At 32.6% G+C, this 22,409-nt stretch overlaps 1 protein-coding gene across 1 annotated transcript; it reads right to left on the reverse strand.

Moving 5' to 3' along the window:
- Nucleotides 1–2,186: 2,186 nt before the first annotated feature.
- Bcs1 (mitochondrial chaperone BCS1) lies at nucleotides 2,187–17,205 on the reverse strand. The gene is made up of 5 exons (XM_072523306.1): nucleotides 16,702–17,205; nucleotides 14,941–15,080; nucleotides 11,968–12,180; nucleotides 10,072–10,405; nucleotides 2,187–2,543 (listed from the first exon to the last, which is right to left on the reverse strand). Exons 1-5 carry the CDS (start codon nucleotides 17,022–17,024, stop codon nucleotides 2,273–2,275), a joined length of 1,281 nt encoding a protein of 426 aa, XP_072379407.1. The 5' UTR covers nucleotides 17,025–17,205; the 3' UTR covers nucleotides 2,187–2,272.
- Between the last annotated feature and the right edge of the window lie 5,204 nt (nucleotides 17,206–22,409).

Here is a 22,409-nt window from a genome sequence, read left to right on the forward strand (position 1 = left end):
ATATGAGCCAGAACTTCAGTACAAGAAAACCGAAAAGGCAAGAGAATTACTCAAGCACGACACAATATTCACAACAACCTGGTAGGGATAATTCATAATGTCGTGGACCTGACGTAATCATTTAGTGACGTCGATCTACGAGCGAAACAATAATATCAGGCATTGCTAAAAAAGCATGCAGTTCTCTTCAGTACGTTATCGTAGCGAGACAGAGAAGAACTAGTTTTTGAGTTAGTGAAATATTGTTACGATAAATTCTGACCCAAAACCGTAAACATATTTATTACTAATATTCTCATTCATTCACGTATTTTCTAGGTAATACCTACCTGACACACGATGGGTCCCCCTCCGCTATAAAAACAACAATCGAACTTTCTGGAGACGAGCCGATGTAAAAATACCAGTTTCGAGACCATTCGCCGCTCTGTCTAGTCAAGAAGGCTATCGACTTTTCTAGTCTAACGGTATTGGGTATATAACAGGATCTTTTTGGAGAAAACAACCAGTCAGAAAAGAAGATCGCGACGCGTTTCAAATGTCACGTCCGTATAGATAAATTTTGTAATTATTAGTCAAATAAATTGTTTTACAGTGGTTTAATAAATTGATATAAAATATTGTGTTTTAGTAAATTAAAATAAGAACAATAAATTAGAATTAATAAAAACATAACAATATCTTTAATATTTTTTTTTTTTTTGTGAACAATATTTTTAATATTCTATCATTTTTTGGATCATTCTGAATAAAAAAGGTTAATTGTAATTTTTCTCTAAAGTTGATCGTTTTCAACTTATAAACAATTTAAAACTGAAAAAAAAAAAATCTAACAATGATGATTTAAGCCTCAAAAACACACAATTATTTTTAAATTCACCAAACCTTGTTCTATCAGTTTCTGATACTTTAGTTTAGGCTTATTTAATTTAAAAACATTGTTTTTAGTTGTTTGAGACCCTTATCACAACCTAAAAATGGATTTATACAAAACTGTTTAATAAACTAGGACCACTTGTCACAGCTCTCCAATTACAACTTTGGAACATATGTAGGGGACTCGAATAATGCCTCCGTGTTCCTGTGGCACGAAGGACTCTCGGGACGTGGCGCAAACGAAATTGTGTCGTGACTGCTTTTTAAATAGTGGCTTTACTAACAAAAAAGACATCATTATTTGGAGCGGCAACTGTGGTGGCCAAAATAAAAATAAATTTATTTTGTTTGTGTTGATGCTTTTGGTTTCTAATGGCGTATACGATTCTATAGAGCAAAGATTTTTGGTAAGCGGCCACAGTTTCATGTCTTGCTACAGGGATTTTGCCCTAATAGAAAAACGGAAAAAACTATGAAAGCATTCGTGCCGGAGGATTTGATCAACGTTATTACTTTCGCAAGATACATTCCACCTTTTGATATCAACGTGAATAGCTTTGGTTTTTGGAACATCAAAGAGGCTGCTGAGAAAATGTTAAATACCACTAAACTACAAGTTAGCAAATCAGCTAGAATACGTGTTGAAAAAGAGAATCCTATAAACATCAAAACCACCCCTTCATTTTCAGAATTTGATTTATGGCGTAAAACTAAAATTTTAAAAAAGAATACGACGCTATGATTAAAAAAAATAGTGATAGCGGAACCCGAAAACAAAGTATAAGCGAACAAGAAAAAGAACCTCTATTCAATGATAACGCACCTCAACAGTCCTCAGGACCAACAGTTCTATAAAAATTTACAAGGAGTAGTTGAAACTGCACAAGAAGACTCTGCTGAAAACACTAACATTAAATAATGATATATTCCGTCTCGTTACTGAAGAAAAGTAGGTGGAAACTTCTTCTTATTAAAAAAAAAAGAAGTTTCTTCGTTGCGTTTCTTTATAAAATTATTATATTTTTAGATGAAGTTTTCCGTTTTGTTATATACAGATTTTTTGTATAAATAAACAAACAAAATTTATCCTTGGTTTTCTTAACATTTTTACTAAATATCTCAAAATGTTGGTTTTGGCCCTTAGCTCTTTTGAAACTTCCACTCTTCAATTGAAATGGGTTTAAAAGGGCTTTTTCGTTTCCATTTTCGTTAAATAAATAAGTTACGTAGGTATTATAATAAATATATTATAATAAATCCTATATTAACTAAAATAGAAATCACAGAGGCGAGAAGAAATAAAGACAATATTTTTAAATACTTTTTTTTTATTTATATTATAAGTTCTAATTTAGTTTGTAATTCTTATTTTATTGACCACTTACACTTTAGACTATTATTTTTTTCCTAATTGGATCAACATCTCACAATCATTTATCACATCCTCAAAGTTAGAATGTTTATGAATCATAAAGAAACCTTGCACTTGAGCAGGACTGACTTTAGCATTAAACTTCGTAACTTTTTCGGCAAATAATTTAGATTGAGAAGCAGCCTCCTCACCGTCATAAAATCTAAGGAACATCCTTTCGATTTGGTCTTGGGAACACCAACCGATATATTCCTGCATATCAACACGACCTGGCCTAATCAATGCTGGATCCAATCTAAAAAATACAATATGAAATTGGTAAAGGTTACAAAATACAACCAATTTGAATAAACATAATATATTCAACTAAACGCAAGGGCAAGATTATTAAAAAAACTTATCTTCAATTTCAAATTGAATTCATTTAATCGTCATTTAATAAACAAATCGTTTTGTTTTCTTCTAAATAACGAATAAGCCACGAAAACAGTAATTAAAATTTAAAAAAAAGGTCTACTAACTAGAGCTTATTTCGTAAGACGGTCGTAACAAAATCAATACTAAAACTTACTCTGCAACTTGTATTGGTTCCGATCATAATCGAGTAGCATATTTACACATGCTCCTATACGTCGGCACCAGAGTGCTGAAATCAATGAGCCTTTAATACACACTATTACGCTACAAACGCTCCTTGATTTCGGTACCCGTGCATACATGAAGGTGGCTGTAAGCAAATTTGGCTGTATCTGTATCGTATCTACTTTCGCGAGGCAGCGTGTTTTTGGCTGTTATGTTAGTATAGTTATTATTGTCAGTGTGAAGTACACGTGTTTGTTATTACTTACATATTATGGAGGAGGAATATGCTTAAACTATAAAGTCTGTTTTAAAGCGTATTGACCCAGTACGTAAGATTGTATTGGGCAAAGTGATAAACAAAGATAAATATACTGTGGAAGTAAAAACAAAATTTTGTGATGACTTTGAAAGTGAATGCAGAAACTGGATAAAGAAATACTCGGTAGAAACACATACTGACTGGATAGTATCAAATACATTTCCAAATTTAACAAAACTAACTTTTCTCAAAGATTTTGTGTCCCAACATTCTAGGAGAAACAAATCCCGAAATAGTAATCGACTTCGAAATAGAAACTTCAACTGTCAAGCTACACTGGTAGTAAAGATACGTAAAATCACAAAGGATACAAGAAAAAATGATTTGTTGATTAACACATCGATAAAGGTATGAAACAGTGATTTAACGAATATTCTCATTCACGAAATTCGTGCGAATGTTTTGCAAATATGAATGTCAGAAAAAAAATTTGAAGATAATATTAATTTATTAAAATAAAAATCCATTCACTTCTCATTTTTATATTAATTAAGTAAATGTGACTTAATTTCGTATAATCACATTATCAGCCTTCATTTTATTTTATTATTCGGTTTTATATGTAAGAAAGCTTAAGATTCAGATTGATTTACACTAAATTAACGGAAGTGACAGTTGAGTCAATATTATATTAAGACTGTTATAATATGATATTGTTAATATATTATGTCTACAACTTCAGTTGGATGAGTTCAGATAAATTCAACAATTCAGCAATTTTCGGAACGACATACAAATGTACACAACTCGCCCAAACGCGACTATCGGCAAGCTAGATAATACTGCCCAACAATGAAAACGCTTTGCGGTTGTAAAAATAGCTGTTTCTTATGTATTCTTAACTGTATTTAGCTTCTATATTTAACTTATGTATTTAGCTTCTTCCAAATCCATAACAACAGAGGTTGCAAAATCCATGAAAATTTACAATGCAGTTGCACCCAGGTTTTATACACTGCCTAAAGTTTACAAACCCACTATTTCAATGAGGCCTATTGTCTCTTCCATTGATGCTCCCAATAGTAAACTTGCTAAACACCTTACAGATATTCTCACAATTTCCTACAACGAATCCGATGAATTCTATATTAGAGATACTTTCACGTTTAGTAACTTCATTAACAATGTTAAAGTTCCGAATAATTATATATTGATTAGGTTAGATGTTGTGTCACTGTTTACAAACTTACTACTAGATGCTATTCTGAACAGCATCAAAAATAACTGGAACAGCATCTCTCCGCATACCAAGATCAGTTTAGATGATTTCATAAGAATTTTAACATTTATATTTGACTCTAACATCTTTTTGTTCAATGGTAATTTTTTTAAACAAATATTTGGCACTCCAATGGGCAGTAAAATATCCCCAATACTATGTAACTTTGTTTTGGATGAACTTATAACAACGTGTAAAGAAAATATACCATTTCACATTCCTTTTATTAAACGATATGTAGATGATTTGATTTTATCGGTCCCTGAAAACAAAGTAACTGATGTTTTAAACACATTTAACTCCCAATGTGAACACCTAAAGTTTACGGTTGAGAGAGAGGCAGATGGTATGATTCCTTTTTTAGACATGCTTATCCATCGTGGCAGTGATGGCATGCTAAGAACGGAGTGGTATCGTAAACCTTGTTTTAGTAACCGTTTCATAAATTTTCATTCTTAACATCCATCCATGATGAAAACAAATTTGGTTTTGACCTTAAAAACTAGAGTTACTAACTTGTCACACATCGATTTCAGGGACAAGGGACTAAAAAAGTTGAGATCTATACTACTAGAGAACTCCTACCCCATAAGGCTTTTAAATAAAAAAAAAATTTCGGTTCTCCTTTTCCTTCGCAATTTTCCAACAACCAAAATTTTTATAACAATGAGGTCCGACAATTGACATTGACATACAACACTTCAATAATACCATCTAAAATAACTTATGCTTTATTACCCTACATTCCAGTTCTGACACCTAAGCTAATGAACATTTTCAAAAATGTTCATTAGCAAAATGTCAGATGAAAAACTAGATATATTCTCAATTTATGTAAAAAATAATAAAAATAAGCAAACGGCAAGAAGAGAATATAGGCTGATTTATCCAGATCGACAGACTCCTTCTGCAAATACATTTTTATATAATTATCGCCATGTCATAAATGAAAAAATGTTTGAACGGAAGAAACGTACTATTGTAGGAAATGATGATGAAGATCTTAATACTTTGCTTTACTTTGAAGGTAAAAATTAAATACTTAAATAATAGATTAAATCCATAATAACATTTTTATTTTAGAAAATTCCGAAACTAGTCTAAACAATGCTACTAATGCATTAGAGAAAAGCCGTGCGACGATACATAGAGTTTTAAAAAAGCACAACTATAAGCCGTACAAAATATTACCGGTACAAGAACTTACCGATGTTTATAATAGAAAGCGTTTACAGTTCTGTCAAGACATGCTTACAAATTTGAACAATGATCCTAATTATTTTTATAACATTTTATGGACAGATGAATCAAATTTTTCAACTTCGGGCATTTTTAATAGAAGAAATAGGTATTCGTGGGAACAGAAAAATAATAGAAAAAGAAAAATTAAGCAAATAAAAAAGTCAGGAAGAAGATCAATAAATGTGTGACGCGGAATAGTTCAAAACAAAATAGTTGGACCATTGTTTTATGATTATAAATTAATTGGGGAATCATATTTGGACACAGTCATTGCAGAACTGGATGAGTTATTAAATCAAAATTATACACAAAATCAATTAAATAGTATGGAAGGGTACCATTACATGACCACCAAATAGTCCCGACTTAACACGATGTGATAGCTTTTTATGGGTTTTTTTAGAAGAAAAATTGTATTTTGATTCAAATAAAAATATTAACACTATCACGGCAAAAGTTCGCGCGGAAAATGAAAATTTAAATGGTCATAATAACACAATATCTGACGCATTAGAAAATTTGAGACAAAGATATTATTACTTGTGCATTGATAACAATGGAGGGTACTTTGAGCATCTATCATAATCTTAAATGTAGTATTGTATCTTAAATGTAGTATTGTATCCTAAATGTTGTAAGTGATTAATTTTCTTGACTTTCTAAATATATTTTTTTCTTATCTTAGTATAGTATAGTAGTACCATACGCCATAATAGAACAAAACTAATGCTACACTATGTTATATATTTGTAATGCAGGGCTACTCAAAACTATAAAAAAATACAGGGTGTCCCATTTGAAATATTGAAGATGCATTTTATTGGGCACTGCCTGTATAAAAAATTTGGTCTGTTGCTACACTACACAGATAAAATAATACAACTTTTATTTGAAACTTTTTGTTGTAATCCTGAAATTAAGGAAAATAAACGGGGGGTCAAAATATAATGAGAAACCCTGTACAGTTATATTAAAAAAAAAGGGTACAAGTATTAGAAAGAGAAGTTAACGTCATCCTATTTGTGTAAAACCGGCTGGGATTTTTGGAGGTTATCAAATGTCATAAGTGATCAAAAATGCAACTCATAGACGTCAAAGACGTTTAATTTGATAGAAGGTTTAACGTTACGTACAATAAAAAATTAATATGCCTCGTCATTTAAGTGAGATTGAAAAGGCTCAAATAATTACGAAAATGGAAGAAGGATGGTCAATTCGTGCGCTAGCAAATTTCTATAATAGAAATTTGAAAACAATCTTCAGAATTAAGCAACGATGGGTCCAACAACAATCATTAAAAAGAAAAGTTGGTTCAGGGCGTTCCAAAGTATCCACTCCTCAACAAGATGCTGCTTTAGTTCAATTCTTAAGAGATAATCCATTTGCGACGTCGAAGGATTCAAGGATTCATACGGGATTTCCTGGTGCCCAACCTACTGTAAGCAGAAGGATCAATGAATCTGAATTAAAGAACCGACCAGCTGCTAAAAAACCGTTAGTAACTGTTGAACATCGGCAAGCAAGAGTAATATTTGCACTAAACTATATTTACCGCAACCCACAATTTTGGAACAACGTCATTTTTACTGATGAAAAGACTTTTCAGTCGACCTATAACGGTCAAATCCGTGTTTATCGTCCAGCCAATACTAGGTTTGAAGAACGATATATTCACTCTCATAATAAATCTGGACGTTTTTCTGTAAATGTATGGGGTTGGATTAGTATACATGGACCCGGTGTTTGTTGGCGATTAGAGGGAAGATTTACTGCCGACAATTACATTAACGTTTTGGAACACGTAATGCTCCCTTCTATTGAGCAATTGTATCCTAATAATACTTTTATATATCAACAAGATAATTGTTCAGTCCACACTGCCCATGCCGTAAGGAATTGGTTTCAAACGCAAAACCTGGAAGTATTGCCATGGCCTGCGCACAGTCCAGATATAAATCCAATTGAAAACATTTGGGGCATAATTGTTAAAAAAATATATAAAAGAAATTTTATGCGACAAAATTCAGATCAATTGTGGGATACAATCTTAGAGTGCTGGGAAGATCTTGATCCAAATATGATATCTAATATAATTCAAAGTATGCCAAATAGACTAAATAAAGTCATAGAAGCAGACGGTTCTATCACCAAATACTAAATTCTATTTGTAAGTCATTAAAATTATTCTTTATATAATTGTTGAATAAATGGTTTCGTCTAATTAATGCTCAACGTCAATGATTTATATTTTTAATAACCTGTGACATTTGATAACCTCCAAAAATCCCAGCCGGTTTTACACAAATAGGATGACGTTAACTTCTCTTTCTAATACTTGTACCCTTTTTTTGAATATAACTACAATATGTAGAGGTAAAATTATAATTTAATACTAATAACAAATATTTCTTAAATTTTAATTCTAGGTCCGAAAACTTTGAAGGTCGTACTAGGAAAAGTATTATATTATTAAAAGCAAGCAAAAATGTTATTTGGAAAAGAATGTTTACATTGCAGTGAAATAAGATGCTTTTATAGTATGTATACTAACACCTCTTATGAAACGTGCGCATAATGAAACCTTTGGTAATGAAATTGTATTTATCCACACAACAGGTTCTTGTGATCAGACAGACTCAAATATTACATTTATGATTGGAGCAAGTAAAGTTGGCGCCATTCCCCTGGGCTGTGTTATTCATACTTCTCAAAATGAAGAATGCTACACAAATGCTTTTATGGCATTAAAAGAAGCTATTGGACAATGTGTTTTTTTCGATAAACGTCCGTCTGTAATTATGACAGACGATAGTATTGCCGAATGTAATGCTTTAAGTAAGGTTTCCCTTCATCAAAATTATTATTATGTTCTTTTCATGTGTGTCAGGCAATGTGGCGGTGGCTTTGGGATATCATTCATAATATTGAAAATATGCATCGGAAGTCGATTATGTGAATGTTCCGCCAAATCGTTTTTGAAAGAGATATTATTGCTGGTGAGGAGATGATGAGAGAGTTTTTATCACATGACATTATTTTGAAATATCTGCTATCACAAGAACACCTTTCACAATTCTGAGACCGAAGAACCGAATGGTGTATATGCTACAGATAATCGTATTTCACTCGTAGGCATACAAATAATACATTTAATACTATGGCTACTATTTATTTTGTATCAAACCAACTGAAACAACACTACGTTAGATGCTTAAGAATATGCACTAAGTCGTAAAACGAATTTAGATTTGCTACATAGACAATTTTGTATCAAAGCAAAAAATTTACAGGTTGATAAATTAAGTAATTCCACATTTCACGTGACTTCGTCTGACAAAACATTTGTATATGTAGTGCACTCCGACATCGAAATGTGTGACTGTTCTGCAGGCCAAGGGGGTGAATTCTGTAAACATTTGTGCGCCGTGGAGCTAAATGAGAAAATCTATTTAAAAAATTCCCCTATGCTATCTCTTGAAGATCGAATTTGTTTAGCAAAAATAAGTGAGGGTAAAGAAATTGACGAATCATTTTTCCAGAATATGAACGAGTTCAGCAGTTTCACAAGTAAACGCTGAAGTACTTTGCAACGGTTTCTTAAAGAGGGAATGATTTCTATAGAAATTCAGCGGTCTTATGTTGATGAAAACTGTAATGAGGAAATTGTTCAATTAGAGAACAAACTCGTTCATAAATATGGTTAAGAATAATCCCAGCCACCATATGGGAAAAATGCTAAACACATTCAATAAAAAGATGGAGTAATTCGTAAAGCTTTTTTCGACTTTTGTACATTGCTGTAAAAACGAAGAAGACCTATTGGCAGGAAAATATCTGTACAGCCAACTTCCATTAGTAGAAGAAATAACCAAAGAGCACTAAGTTGCGGATCGCATAGAATTCAGTCTTAGAAAAACAAAAGAATGAAAAGATCTAGAAATTTATCCAAAAACATAAATCTTAATCAACCTAATGCCAAAGGCCATAGTACAAATCACTAGTTGAAATTATCTCTTATTTTGTTGTGTCCAGTTATAAGTACCTACCTATACTTTTACATATAATAATAATACTAAATACAATAAATATTTATATGTATGCCTATAAATAAATAAAAAAATATATTGTTTTTTTTTAAATGCTCAAGTGAGTAATTATACCACATTTTTTAGATTTTGACAGTCAAAAATGTACCACCTTTTGTTCTACCACTTTCTACACCTTGTGTTATATTAAAGTCGGTTTACTTACTTTCATGTTTCACTGATGATGGTCTGATAGAACCGAAAACGTTTTGAAAATTGTAATCCTTTTGGATATTTTCATTATTTTAGTAATTTTAAAAAATATACCAGTTAAACTAGGAGTTTTTACTTCTTTCTAAGTATTTTTAAACGATGGTATACAACCAACCACAGAATTATAATACATTAAAAAAACTATAGAACTACAAAATTTTACCTTTCCTTATAATTCGTCGTCATAAAAACTATTCTAGCTTCAGTGCTAGCCACTCCGTCTAAACAATTTAACAACCCACTAAACGTAATTCTATTTAAACCCTCATAGGCTGCTTTTTGTAAGGCGGTATCTTCTCTTGATACAAATGCAGCATCAATATCTTCTAGTAAGATAATACTTTGCTGTGGAGCGACACTCAAAAGATGGTTGAGCCTGTCATCTGAGAGGCTTCGTTCTGATAAGTTCAGTATACAAATAGAAAATCCTAATTCACCCGCTAACGCTGTTATGTAAGATGATTTGCCACAACCTGGAGGCCCATAAAGAAGATAACCTAAAATATAGAAAACATTTTTTAGTGGTTTATACTTATTGTACATTATAAACTAATATCTACGTAGTAATAGTCATAACAGTCATAATAGTATTAAGTGGGACATTTACAAAAATGTTAAAAGATAAAACATAAATTAGGTAAGGCTATAACGGGATTTAATCTCACAAAAAAAATTTCAAAGCCGTTCTAGAACAACTTAATTAAAATTAAGATAAGGATAATGGATAAGATTAAAAAATGAAGAAAATAATATATTGCAAAATATATAATATAATAGGAGATATAAACTGCATATACAAGGTGTCTCAAAGAAGATTTTAGAATTTAATCTTACCCTACGCCGACCCTGTTCGAAATTAGATGGAAACGGTACTTCAGTTACCATGGAACAATGAACGACGACCTACTGTGCCTATGACTCGTCAAGACTAGGAATGATTTTCGAAATTTTGCCAGTCAACGCAGAGAGCAGACAGATAAAGTATTCGGAGAAAAAGAGATGAATGAACGCAGGACTCGACTACGTGATTTTTAAACGTAGTTTACAGGTCGAACTTACTTCTCATACCCAACTATTGGGTATCATCATGTAAGCAATCAAACAACAATATAAGTATATTTAACAAGATTATAAAGCCTTCAACACCTGTAAAATATTTGGGCACTAGACACAAAATTAAACTGCAATATACCTGCTTTGAGTACAAAATAAAAATGATTACGACAGCAACACATTTTTGAGAACTCACATACCAAAATGAAGGAATTAAGTTGCACGCATTCACCAAACCATTGGTAGATATCGAGTGGAATATGGTTCCGTAATATTTTCCAATTGCAAATATCCTGTTCTATACAATATAGAGGTAGCGGAAAATCAGCCTCCCAATAATCACCAAGATGTGTCATCCCAACCTCTCTAATGAACTGCTTTATCACAAGACCAAAACAAATCAGATTATGGATATATACAATAAGTTATTCAACTTATTCGGTTTCGAAATCAACAATGTTTGTATGTTGGAACCGTATTATCTTCAAGAAAGCAGACAGTCTTAGGCAAAGAAAATAATATATTTATAACACACTATGAACAGATTGTTGCTACTAATAGCCCGGTACAACATAAACCTACATACTTAAAGTTATTCATTTGTAAAACCAAATTTGGAAATAGACTGAAAGACTATGGTCCATGTCCTTTTATTAAAATGCCAATAAAGCTTTTATCTCTCTCTCTCTCTCTGTGTATCTCTATCTATCTCTCTCTCTCTGTGTATCTCTATCTATCTCTCTATCTCTATCTATCTCTCTATCTCTCTATCTCTCTCTCTCTATCTCTCTCTCTCTCTCTGTATCTCTCACTATATATCTCTCACTATGTATCTCCCTCTCACTCTCCCTCACCTTCATAACTTATTTGTAAATATGAAAAGGTTGAAATTACAGAAGAAACAGGAGACACAGAACAGATCTACATCAATTCTTGGAAGTAGTAGTAAATTATAAAATAGAATATAAAAAATTGATTTTCAACTACATATAGAGAATTGTCTTACCTCTTCGATATGGAATTCCTCTGTTTATATACCACCCTGGATTTGCAATAAACTCCTGACAATCAGTGAGAATTTTGTCACTTATTCCTTTGTCAAGGATAACAGAAGAAATTGGTCTCTTCCTTCTTGGGTGTCCTAATGTCCTCCATTCACTTCCCATTGCGGTGTACATTATTGTTTTTCCTTCATGTTTTTCTAATGCCATATGTCTAGCTAATAAAATTTTTTAATTAGAATCAAGTGAAATATACGAAATTGTTGAAAAAAGGTAGATTGGTGGATAGATAATATTCGAGTTACTTTTCCTTACACAATCAATTAAATTTATTTCACTTATATTATGCTATCACAGCTGTACTGTACGACAAAAATGAGTTGAACTGCCACTTTGGGCCACCAATAATCATGCGTAGTAATTTTACTAGTTAATTTTAGTTTCCGCTAATATATTTTCTATACTACATTATGAAGAAAAATGTCAAAATATTCAATTCGTTTTAAAATATTTAAAATTAAGTTATTTTGTCCGGTGATTTTTATTCCCTCCAATTTAATTTAATTGATTCCAATGAAACCCCAGTAGAGAGTAATAATTTGTCAAATCAAAGCAATCCTCTTCTTCACTGGAACCCGATTCTTCGGAGTGTTAAAGTTCATCGATGTCATTGGAATTTAAATTTATATATAAATATTTCGTCAATAACATTATCAAAATGTTTTTGGAAACAAAATCATCCTCAATTGTTACTACTTTAACATATTATCATATGTTCCGATCTTTGATAGGTTAAATTTTAAAAAACTTAAAACTAGATTTAAAGTGAAGTTTAGAGCTGTCCTTACCAATTCAACAGTATCCAGCTAAGAATAATATAGGTGCAATCTCAACACTTTTTGGCTACTTTGTCTTATTACAAAATTTACTGTATAAATCAAGGTTTGTACATTTTAATTATTTCATAGAATTCTGTCTGAAGCATGTTGCCTGGAATACCATATTTGTTGCTGTAAGACAATCTTTCATGCATCTTTTGTTGCAGTGGAGGTAGGAGTTTTATCTTCTCTGTTTTTATGATAATAACCATTATCAGACAAAATAATACTATTTGGAGACAAATTAAACAATAATATTTCTTTTAGTCACTGTTTATAATTATTGAAAATTATTTCCTATTAAATATTAAGATATTCAAAAGCTGCATTTGACAAAATAATTTTCATTTTCAGCACCAATAATTATTATCAGTTGTTGTCATAATCCTAAATAGTATTGCTTGTCCATACTATATTTGGAATGTAAATGTTTTATCAACAAAAATAATAGTTTCATTATAGCTTCTAAATCTTTTATTTGTTTGCAAATGATTCAGTCAAGTCTAAGGTCCCGCCTTTTCATCAAACGGCAATGTTTCTTTCTGTTTCTTTCCCAAACGGAACACCTTCTAAGAATTTTCTTCCTTAGTGTTTCACTGGTTTCTTATATCCATAATCTAGACATTGTTATGTGAAATAGTTTGTTGTACTTGGCTAAATAACTTGAACTTTTATGCCAGATTTTTTACATATTTCTAATATCGACAACACCATAATTTTATAGTAATGCTATGAAACGAATAATATGAGATGCATCATAAACTGACCATCCGCCTACATCCTTTTCTTCTTGCTGATTCTTATTGAACCTTCATGATTCAACTTTTCAAGATTTTTGTTGTATAGTACACACAAGAGTTATTGAGTTATAGTATGATGTTTATAATATTCTTCTTACCCAAAATCAAATTGTAAAATGTTGAGCCATTTATAAACATCTCTACTATATTTATTTAAAGAAAAAAAGCAAAGGAAACTAGTTCCAATTTTAATTTACCTAATTATAATATTTTGTTTAAAATAAGCCGTAAATGTTTTTATATACGATCCCCTAACAACTATATGTTGGAACAATCAGTTATTTTGTGAATATAATGCCAATTTGCCAAAATTCTTTTCTTTATTTTTTTTTTAATTGTAAATATGAAATTAACATTTTTATGATGTATGGAATTATTTTTGTGGCTTAAGTAATTATATATTTTATATTGATTACTATTTAATTAATTGTTTGATAATCAAAAACTGCTGATAACTAAATATTGAAACATTTTTTGCTTTTGCTCATGTTTCTGAAATTTTCTCAGACTGGTGCAAAGAAGATTTTGAAATCAAACATACGATTACGTAGTGCATTGTCAACAATAATTTTCATACATCAGTTTTATTATGAGTAAAATATAATAATGGTATGTGAAAAACATACATATGGATACATACATATATCATGACATTTGGATAAATCTACCAAAAATTGATGGAAGAACATGACACTAAAGTTTTGTCACATCCTTCTAGCAACCCAGATCTTAATCCAATAGAGACACTTTGGCACAAAATGAAGCAACACCTAAGAAATAACCCTCAGTGTAATTTGCCACAACTACATGCAAAATTGCAAGAAATACGGGACAGTTTTATCCCTGAATTCTGTGATGGCCTAGTTGATACAATGCCTAATAGAGCTCAGGCTGTTATTCAAGCTAAGGCCGACCTTATGCCTTATAATTTTTATTTTAATTTGTTAAAATCCTCTGGTTTCAATATTTAGTTGTAAGCATTTTTTGGCTATCAAACAATTAATTAAATAGTACTTAATCAACATAAATTATGTGATTAAACTGTAAAAATAATTCCATACATCATTATTAATGTTGTTAATTTCATATTCACAATTAAAAAAATTAAAATAAAAGAATTTCAGTAAATTGGTATTTTATTTGCAAAATAACTGCTTGTTTCAACATATAGTTGTTAGGGCTCATACCAAAATATTATATTCAAAATTAATTAATGATGTCAGACACTTCTTTATTATCATTAGTAACTAGGAACAAAATAATTTTTTCATTTGCAATATGAAGTACATATAAAACATACCCTCCTCTAGAATTTGAAAAAACATATTTTTATTTCTCCCAAATGCAGTTAATTGTACTGTTTCCCATGGTGTCCCCATATGTAGGTCCAGTGTATGCTGCTCTCTTGTACGTTCTACTCTTATCCAAGTTCTGCCATAGCTAAAATTAGAGAGATAAATTATAATTTTTAGATTTATAAAATTTGTAAATTATATGACAAAAAGTATTTTCGTGTTTTATTGAAATATGAAATAAATTATATAAAAAATATCATTTATTTTTATCAATGCACATTTAAGTAAAGTTTGTATATTATTAATGTACTAAAGGTATGTTGGAATGTAGAATTACAAAGGCATCAACTTGAATTTGAAAATTTAATTTTTTGAGTTTTCTAAAACTCATCAGGGGAAGGTGAAACACAAATTTGACAAACATTGAGTGAATTTTGGCATAGATAAGTGTTTTCAAGATTGTGACAGGTGTTCAAAGTGAACATATTTTATCAAGTATTGGACATCATTATTAATCAACTGAAATCATGTTTCCTAATGTCATGTTTTCCAAACAAATGAAATTACTTTCAATTTCAGTATTTTGCAACCTGCTGCTTTAGAAAATTTGAATTTAATTCTGATCTATTAAATAAAGTAAGAGTTTGTTAAAATAAATAAAAAAGACATATCTGAACTATTTGCCAGGGAAGTTTTCAGTTTTTGGTCCACATTCATCAAGATGTTTTCAAGAACTTGCTGATTTATTAATAATTATAAATCATTTTATGTCATGCAGATTTCATTAATGTACTGCATTAGTTTTATTTGTTACAACACCTGTGACGACAGCTATTGCTGAAAAATAATTTTCTAAAATAAAATTGATAAAAACCTACTTAAGAAACTCTATGGGACAAAACAGGATACGTAACTAGGCTATTCTATCTATTGAAAATTATATGGCTCGATCTTAAAACTTTGTTGATGTTAACGATACTTTTGCAGAACACTGGAACAGCTTGAGGAAAAGAATTTAATTAATAAATATCTTCTGAACAGTAAACTATTATTTTATTATAAGTATGTGATACCTATGCTTTTGAACATTGGATATTTAACTAAAATGGACACAATTATACTGTTGCATAACTATCTTAGTTTTATTAAAATTAAATTACAATGTGACAATTGTTCTTGGGGAACCATCCAATGAATTTGTCATGGGCCTTAGAGGGTAAGGTTATGTCACTGGCTATATAATACTTTTTATTTGAAGCAAATTAGAATATGCCACCGTAATTTGATCATCTACTTATTAAAATGTTATATATACCATAGAATCAGCTCAACATATATGTCTAAAATATATATACTTCAAATCCTTTGGTGTTGATGTTAGAAGAGGATTTGATTCCAAAATCCTTCTAGATATATTATATTCTTTATTTAAATTCTTTGGTATTTAGACACAACTGCAAAGGTATCTCTTGTTTATATAAGATTATATACAATGCAGTCCTGATTAGAGTAAAATTTCTCTTCTTATCTTTACACTAAGTGTGTCAGATTAATTAATTAGTACAGTTTAATGAAATTAGAGTATTTGGCACAAAGGTCCCATGACCAAGTACCATAGACAGAAAATGTCTCACCTGGTTTTAGAAGGTGAAAAAGAAATGTCAATTCCAACCATAAGAAAAATATAAAAAGTTGTTTGGTTTTACAATAATTGATATTTATTTAAAAAATACCAAAAATTTATTAAAATAAAACTCACCCCCTACCGGAAAAAGTGTGTTCCTATACTGGGAATAAAATCATATTTGGTCTTTATTAACCCACTATCCTTCTGTTCAAAACTAGTTTCAACACTTAAATGTTGTGTCTGTCTGGCACCTTTTGATGTCATCCATTGTAATAACCACTGATATGATTTATCTCGACAAGGCACTTCCAAAGTTATCATATAATGTCTTCTAAAAAGGATTAGGGAGCTCTGGAATGCTTTTCTTAATAAGGCTGCACCAGCACCAACACCAAACAGACCAAATCCAGCTCCAAAATAGGGATTATCGGACAAAGTGGAAATGAAGTCAGAAACTGGCATCTTGTCTACAGAAATTGCTTTTTATTTGATTTTCACATACTTAACTAATTACTCTTATTTGGCCTTTATTCTGATCCTGTAGTCATATTCTTATTCTTTGATGTAATGAACATAAATATAATAACCTTCTAGAATGTAAAATAAGGTTATATTCTTCTTCTTATTCTTTTTTTGGACTATGTCCTTGTTATATAATAATTATGCTAAGAGAGTAGGAGTAGACAGTAGACCATCGAGCAAAAAGACAAAAGAGGGAATCTAATCGTTATGAAAAGGCGACCAAAAAAGTGGCCTCTGATGGCGGACATATCCGGAACTGCGAATGCGCCAAATTTAAATTTTCCGACACTTATTAACAGTAGCTATAAAATAGTTTTCAGAATGTGTCTTAGACGAGAAAATTTTAATTAAATATTAACGATAACAGTCTAAAATGTGAAATAATTGTTAAAAAACTTATAATAAGACAATATAAATAAGATTTCATGTGACAGTTGGGACAAATAATAACAAAACCCAACTAAATTTGATTTCTTAAACAAGGAAAGACTCTCTTTCCTTGTTTAATTTGGCCTCTCAAGATGGCACTTCCTGTCTAACAATATTTTTGCCCCCACTACCTTTACATTCCCTCTTTTGTCTTTTTGCTCGATGCAGTAGACACAGACACTTTTTGTCTTGCTTCAGGAATCGGTGTCTACACTTACAACTACTTTATTCATCATTTGTTTGTTTTGGATTATTCTGCACGTAATAAGGCGTATTAAAATAAATGAGACTAATCAAGAGAAAAAGTATTTTTTTATATAGCCCGTGATTTTATTTTTCAATCATAGGTGACCAATAAATACTGGTTATTATTATCCAGATTTAGAAATACGCTCACAGTCCCTCTAAGTGGAAAAATGACTCATTCCAGATACCTACGGTATTAAAAGGATTGAGTTCTGGTGGGACTCTTTCCGTGTTATCGTGCCGTAGGTGACTTTTCAGTCTCCATTGTCTCTTTATCTGTATTTCATGATCTCTGTACTTGTGTTAGGTATTGCCACATCTATTATACTTAGTATTGTCTGTCTAGTAAGTTTATTAACTAGTATGAGATCCGGTCTATTATGTGCCACTGTGTGTGCACAATAAAGTTTATAGTTGTCGTTTTTTGGGCTTAACATCCATATCGGCATTTGCTGTTTTGTACTGAGAGAGTCTTTGACAATATATTTCAGGTAATTTTTAGTTGGAATAACCTTATCCAGAATGGTAAGTAGGAAACTCTCTGTTTTGGAAAACATCTTTCCTTATGTCAACCAATAGTACGACGATGTATTGTCGATATATTCTTGGCTGACCTCATTGAGGCGTCGTCCATACAGAGGCTTAGGTACTCATCCAGGTGCGGATTTTTTCTTGCTTAGTCAGGTGGTTTATGCCCATTTCTTGTTCCATCAGTTTAAGCGGTGTTGTGTCATCTACTGCGCAAATTGCTCGATATAAAGTAGATATCTCAGCCTGCGTCTACAGATAAGTAATTAAATTACCAACCTGTCTATCGAGTTGCTTACTTATGTCAGTAGGTACGTCCTCTTCTTCCTTGATAACGCGGTAATGTTGATCTCTCTACTACACTGCGTGGATGGTGTTTTATTAATTTGCGAGAAATGTTCTTACTTTCCTCTGAAGACTTTTTATATCCCTTTTTGATCACTTTCTGAACCTTTCCTCTGACTATATATAGAATACGGCACTTGTCTAGTCCAAAGCGCATACTGATATAATTTGAAAATATTTCCACAGTTTTCAACATCTGATCCCGATGGTTTCAACTGAAAGCCAATAAGAAGAGGTTAGTCTTTGTATGTGGGTATATTTTATTTTATAAAAACCCTTAAAAGGGCAACATCAAAAGCACGAACGTTTTCGGAACAACTGTTCCATCATCAGGTTAAAATACAGGTTACCATGCCTGAGCCACCAAAATATTTGGGTAAAAACCCTTTAAAATGTAATGTGTTACCAAAGATTGTACATGATGTTAATAATATTATATGATGTTTAATATTTTAATTAAATTTTACTTCAGGTAACATACACCCATGCTTAAGTGAGTTCCAGTGTCCGGAGAGTAAACCTCTTCAAACGGACTTCAGCTGGAGTTACCAGCTTCAGCTTGTCTGTGAGCACAGTGCGGTCCCAGTATAGCTTGTAGTTATCATTCTTAAGTATACTTTCAGGAACGTATTGTTTATATGGGAGATGGTTTGCTTGGAGAAGTCCCAGTTTGATGGCTAGGTATCTCTTGATAAAGGATCTTTCCTACTGAGTCGTGCCGTTCCTTATATTCAGTTGCAGCAAATGCCTGGCAACCCCCGGTAATGTGTTGGATGGTTTCTTGAGTTTGACATCCATATCGGCATTTGTCATTTTGGACCTGAGAGTCTTTGACGATATATTTCAGGTAATTTTTGGTTGGATGACTATTATTATTATCCAGATTTAGCCATACGGCTCACACTCCCTCTAAGGGGAAAATTCACTCATCCCAGATACCTACGGTATCAAAAGGATTGAGCTCTGGTGGGACTCTTTCCATGTTATCGAGTCCTAGGTGACTTGGTATGTCGGTGTATCTCCCAAAAATTTTCGTACGCATCTGGACGTCGAAAGTAACACAGCTTTCTGCATAATCTTATATAGATGTTCGTTTAGACCCAGCTTTTTTATGTTTTCTAGGAGGCTCTTCGGGATGACTCCAGTGGTAGAAAGAATAATGGGTATCGTCTGGGTACTTTCCATTCTCCATTGTCTCCTGATTTGTATTTCTAGATCTCTGTACTTGGCGATCTTTTCGTTGTATTTAACACGTAAATTATTGGTGTTGGGTATCGCCACATCAATAAGTGTTGTTTGCCTAGTAATTTTATTAACTAGTATGAGATCGGGTCTATTATGGGCCACTGGTTGGTCTGTAAGCACAGTGCGGTCCCAGTATAGCTTGTAGTTGTCATTTTCAAGCATTCTATCAGGGACGTATTGATAATAAGGAAGATGGTCGGTTTGGAGAAGTCCCAGTTTGTCAGCTAGTTCTTGGTGGATAATCTTTCCTACTGAGTCATGGCGTTCTTTATAATCAGTACCGACAAATGCCTGGCAGCCACCGGTAAGATGTTGGATGGTTTCTTGGGCTTGGCATCCATATCGGCATTTGTCATTTTGGACTTGAGGATCTTTAACAATATATTTCAGGTAATTTTTAGTTGGAATAACCTGATCCTGAATGGCAAGTAGGAAACCCTCAGTCTCGGGAAACATCTTTCCTGATGTCAACCAATAGTTCGACGCTGTATTGTCGACATATTCTTGGCTGATCTCATTGAGATGTCGCCCATGCAGAGGTTTACTCATCCAGGTGCGCATTTTGTCTTGTTTAGTCAGGTGGTTTATGCGCATTTCTTGTTCCCTCAGTTTAAGCGGCGTCGTATCATCTACTGCGCAAATTGCTCGATGTAAAGTAGATGTCTCAGCCTGTACCTGAAAATAAGTTCTTAAATTAGCAATTTGTTTATCCAATTGCTCACCTATATCCATAAGTCCTCTTCCCCCTTGATACCGCGGTAATGTTGTTCTCTCTACTGCACTGCGTGGGTGATGTTTTTGCGCCTTTGTGAGAAGTGTTCTTACTTTCCGCTGAAGACCCTCTATATCTGTTTTTGACCACTTTATAATACCAAATGAGTAGCTCAGCGCGGAACAGGCGTACGTATTTAATGCCTTAAACAAATTTTTACTATTAAGATATGACCGATTTAGTTGTCTTACTCTTCGTACGAACTCCGAAGTTAGTTCAGTTTTCATTTGTTTATGGTCAATTTTCCGCGCTTGTTTTACTCCGAGATATTTGTACATATCATTTTCACCCATTGCCTCGATGTTTTGGCCATCTTGCATATCGAAACCTCCGGGCTGAATCTTTCCTCTGACTATATTTAGTATACGGCACTTGTCTAGTCCAAAATTCATACTGATATCATTTGAGAAATTTTCTACAGTTTTTAGCATCTCATCTAGGTGGTTTCGAGTGGAAGCCATTAATTTTAAATCATCCATATACAACAGATGATTAAGCTTCGCTACAACAGTGTTGTTATTTTTGATGCTAAAACCTGAGTCAGTAGAGTTCAGCAGCTGAGATAGTGGGTTCATTGCTAGGCAGAACCAAAGTGGACTCAACGAGTCCCCCTGGAAAAGCCCCCGGTTAATAGGGATATTTTCAGTTTCGATATTAATTTCACCCGGTATTTGAAGGTGAATTTTAGTCTTCCACTCTGCCATTATATTCTTCAAAAAGGTCACGAGATTATCATCGACTTTATATATTTTCAATATATCTATAAGCCATTCATGCGGCACTGAATCAAAAGCCTTCTTGTAGTCAATGAAGGCAGTAAAAAGGTTTCTTTTTTTGGTGTATGCCTGGTTAGAAATGACTGAGTCGATAATAAGTTGTTCTTTGCAGCCCATGGAGCCCTTAGCGCATCCTTTCTGTTGAGGCTCTATGATATTGTTCAGAGCACAATGTTGGTAGATACGCCGGGCCACACAGGATGTGACCAATTTGTACAAAGTTGGAAGACAAGTAATTGGGCGGTACTTTGCTGGATCTTGGGTATTACTTTGATCCTTCGGTATTAGATAAGTGGTTCCCTGAGTAAGAAATGATGGTATTTCCTGTGAATTAGAAATAATATTATTAATAAATACTGTTAAAAGCTCATGAACACTCCAAAACTTCTTTAGCCAGAAGTTGTGAACTCCGTCTGGTCCAGGAGATTTCCAGTTATGAAGCTCTTTGATAATGTTCGAGACTTCTTCAGTGGTGAAAGGTTCATAAGGAATATTACTGTAGTGTTGACAGTTGTTCGTCGTTTGTTCAATCCATCCAGCATTGTTATTATGAGTAGCTGGCGTCGAAAGTTGGTTTCCCCAAAACTCATGAATTTCTTCTTGGCTTGGGTAGGATTTATTATTTGCATTTTCTACAGTGGAATTAAGTTTCCTATAGAAAGCCTTCTCTGCTTGCTCAAAAAGTATGTTGTCGCATTTCCGGTGGTTACTAACCTTGTACCTCCTCAGGCGGCCTGAGTAAACAGATAGTTTTTGTTTTAATGTGTCCAGGCATTGTTGAGGTGTGTTGTTTTCTGGATCATGTCGTGAGTGTCTTAGAGTGTTAAATAATATTTCTTCAGCTCTTTTGATGATTTTTATACTTCTTACTCCTCTTATGTATTCTGTTATTTGTCCAATGTCCCTACGCAGTAATTCAACCTTCCCCAGCAGTCGTTTTTCCCAGGGTGCTATTCTGTTACCAGTCCTTCCGATGTTGGTACC

Source organism: Diabrotica undecimpunctata, chromosome 2 (assembly GCF_040954645.1).
Source record: "Diabrotica undecimpunctata isolate CICGRU chromosome 2, icDiaUnde3, whole genome shotgun sequence".
Lineage (NCBI taxonomy): Eukaryota > Metazoa > Arthropoda > Insecta > Coleoptera > Chrysomelidae > Diabrotica > Diabrotica undecimpunctata.

Bases quoted from the DNA above. Each gene is read 5' to 3' on its own strand.
- Bcs1 (XM_072523306.1), bottom strand. From the start codon at position 17,024: ATGCCAGTTTCTGACTTCATTTCCACTTTGTCCGATAATCCCTATTTT. The intron at 10,406-11,967 runs GTAAGACAATTC...TCTATATTTTAG, and splicing joins AGGAATTCCATATCGAAGAG to GTTATCTTCTTTATGGGCCT. The intron at 2,544-10,071 runs GTAAAATTTTGT...TGTATTTTTTAG, and splicing joins ACGACGAATTATAAGGAAAG to ATTGGATCCAGCATTGATTA.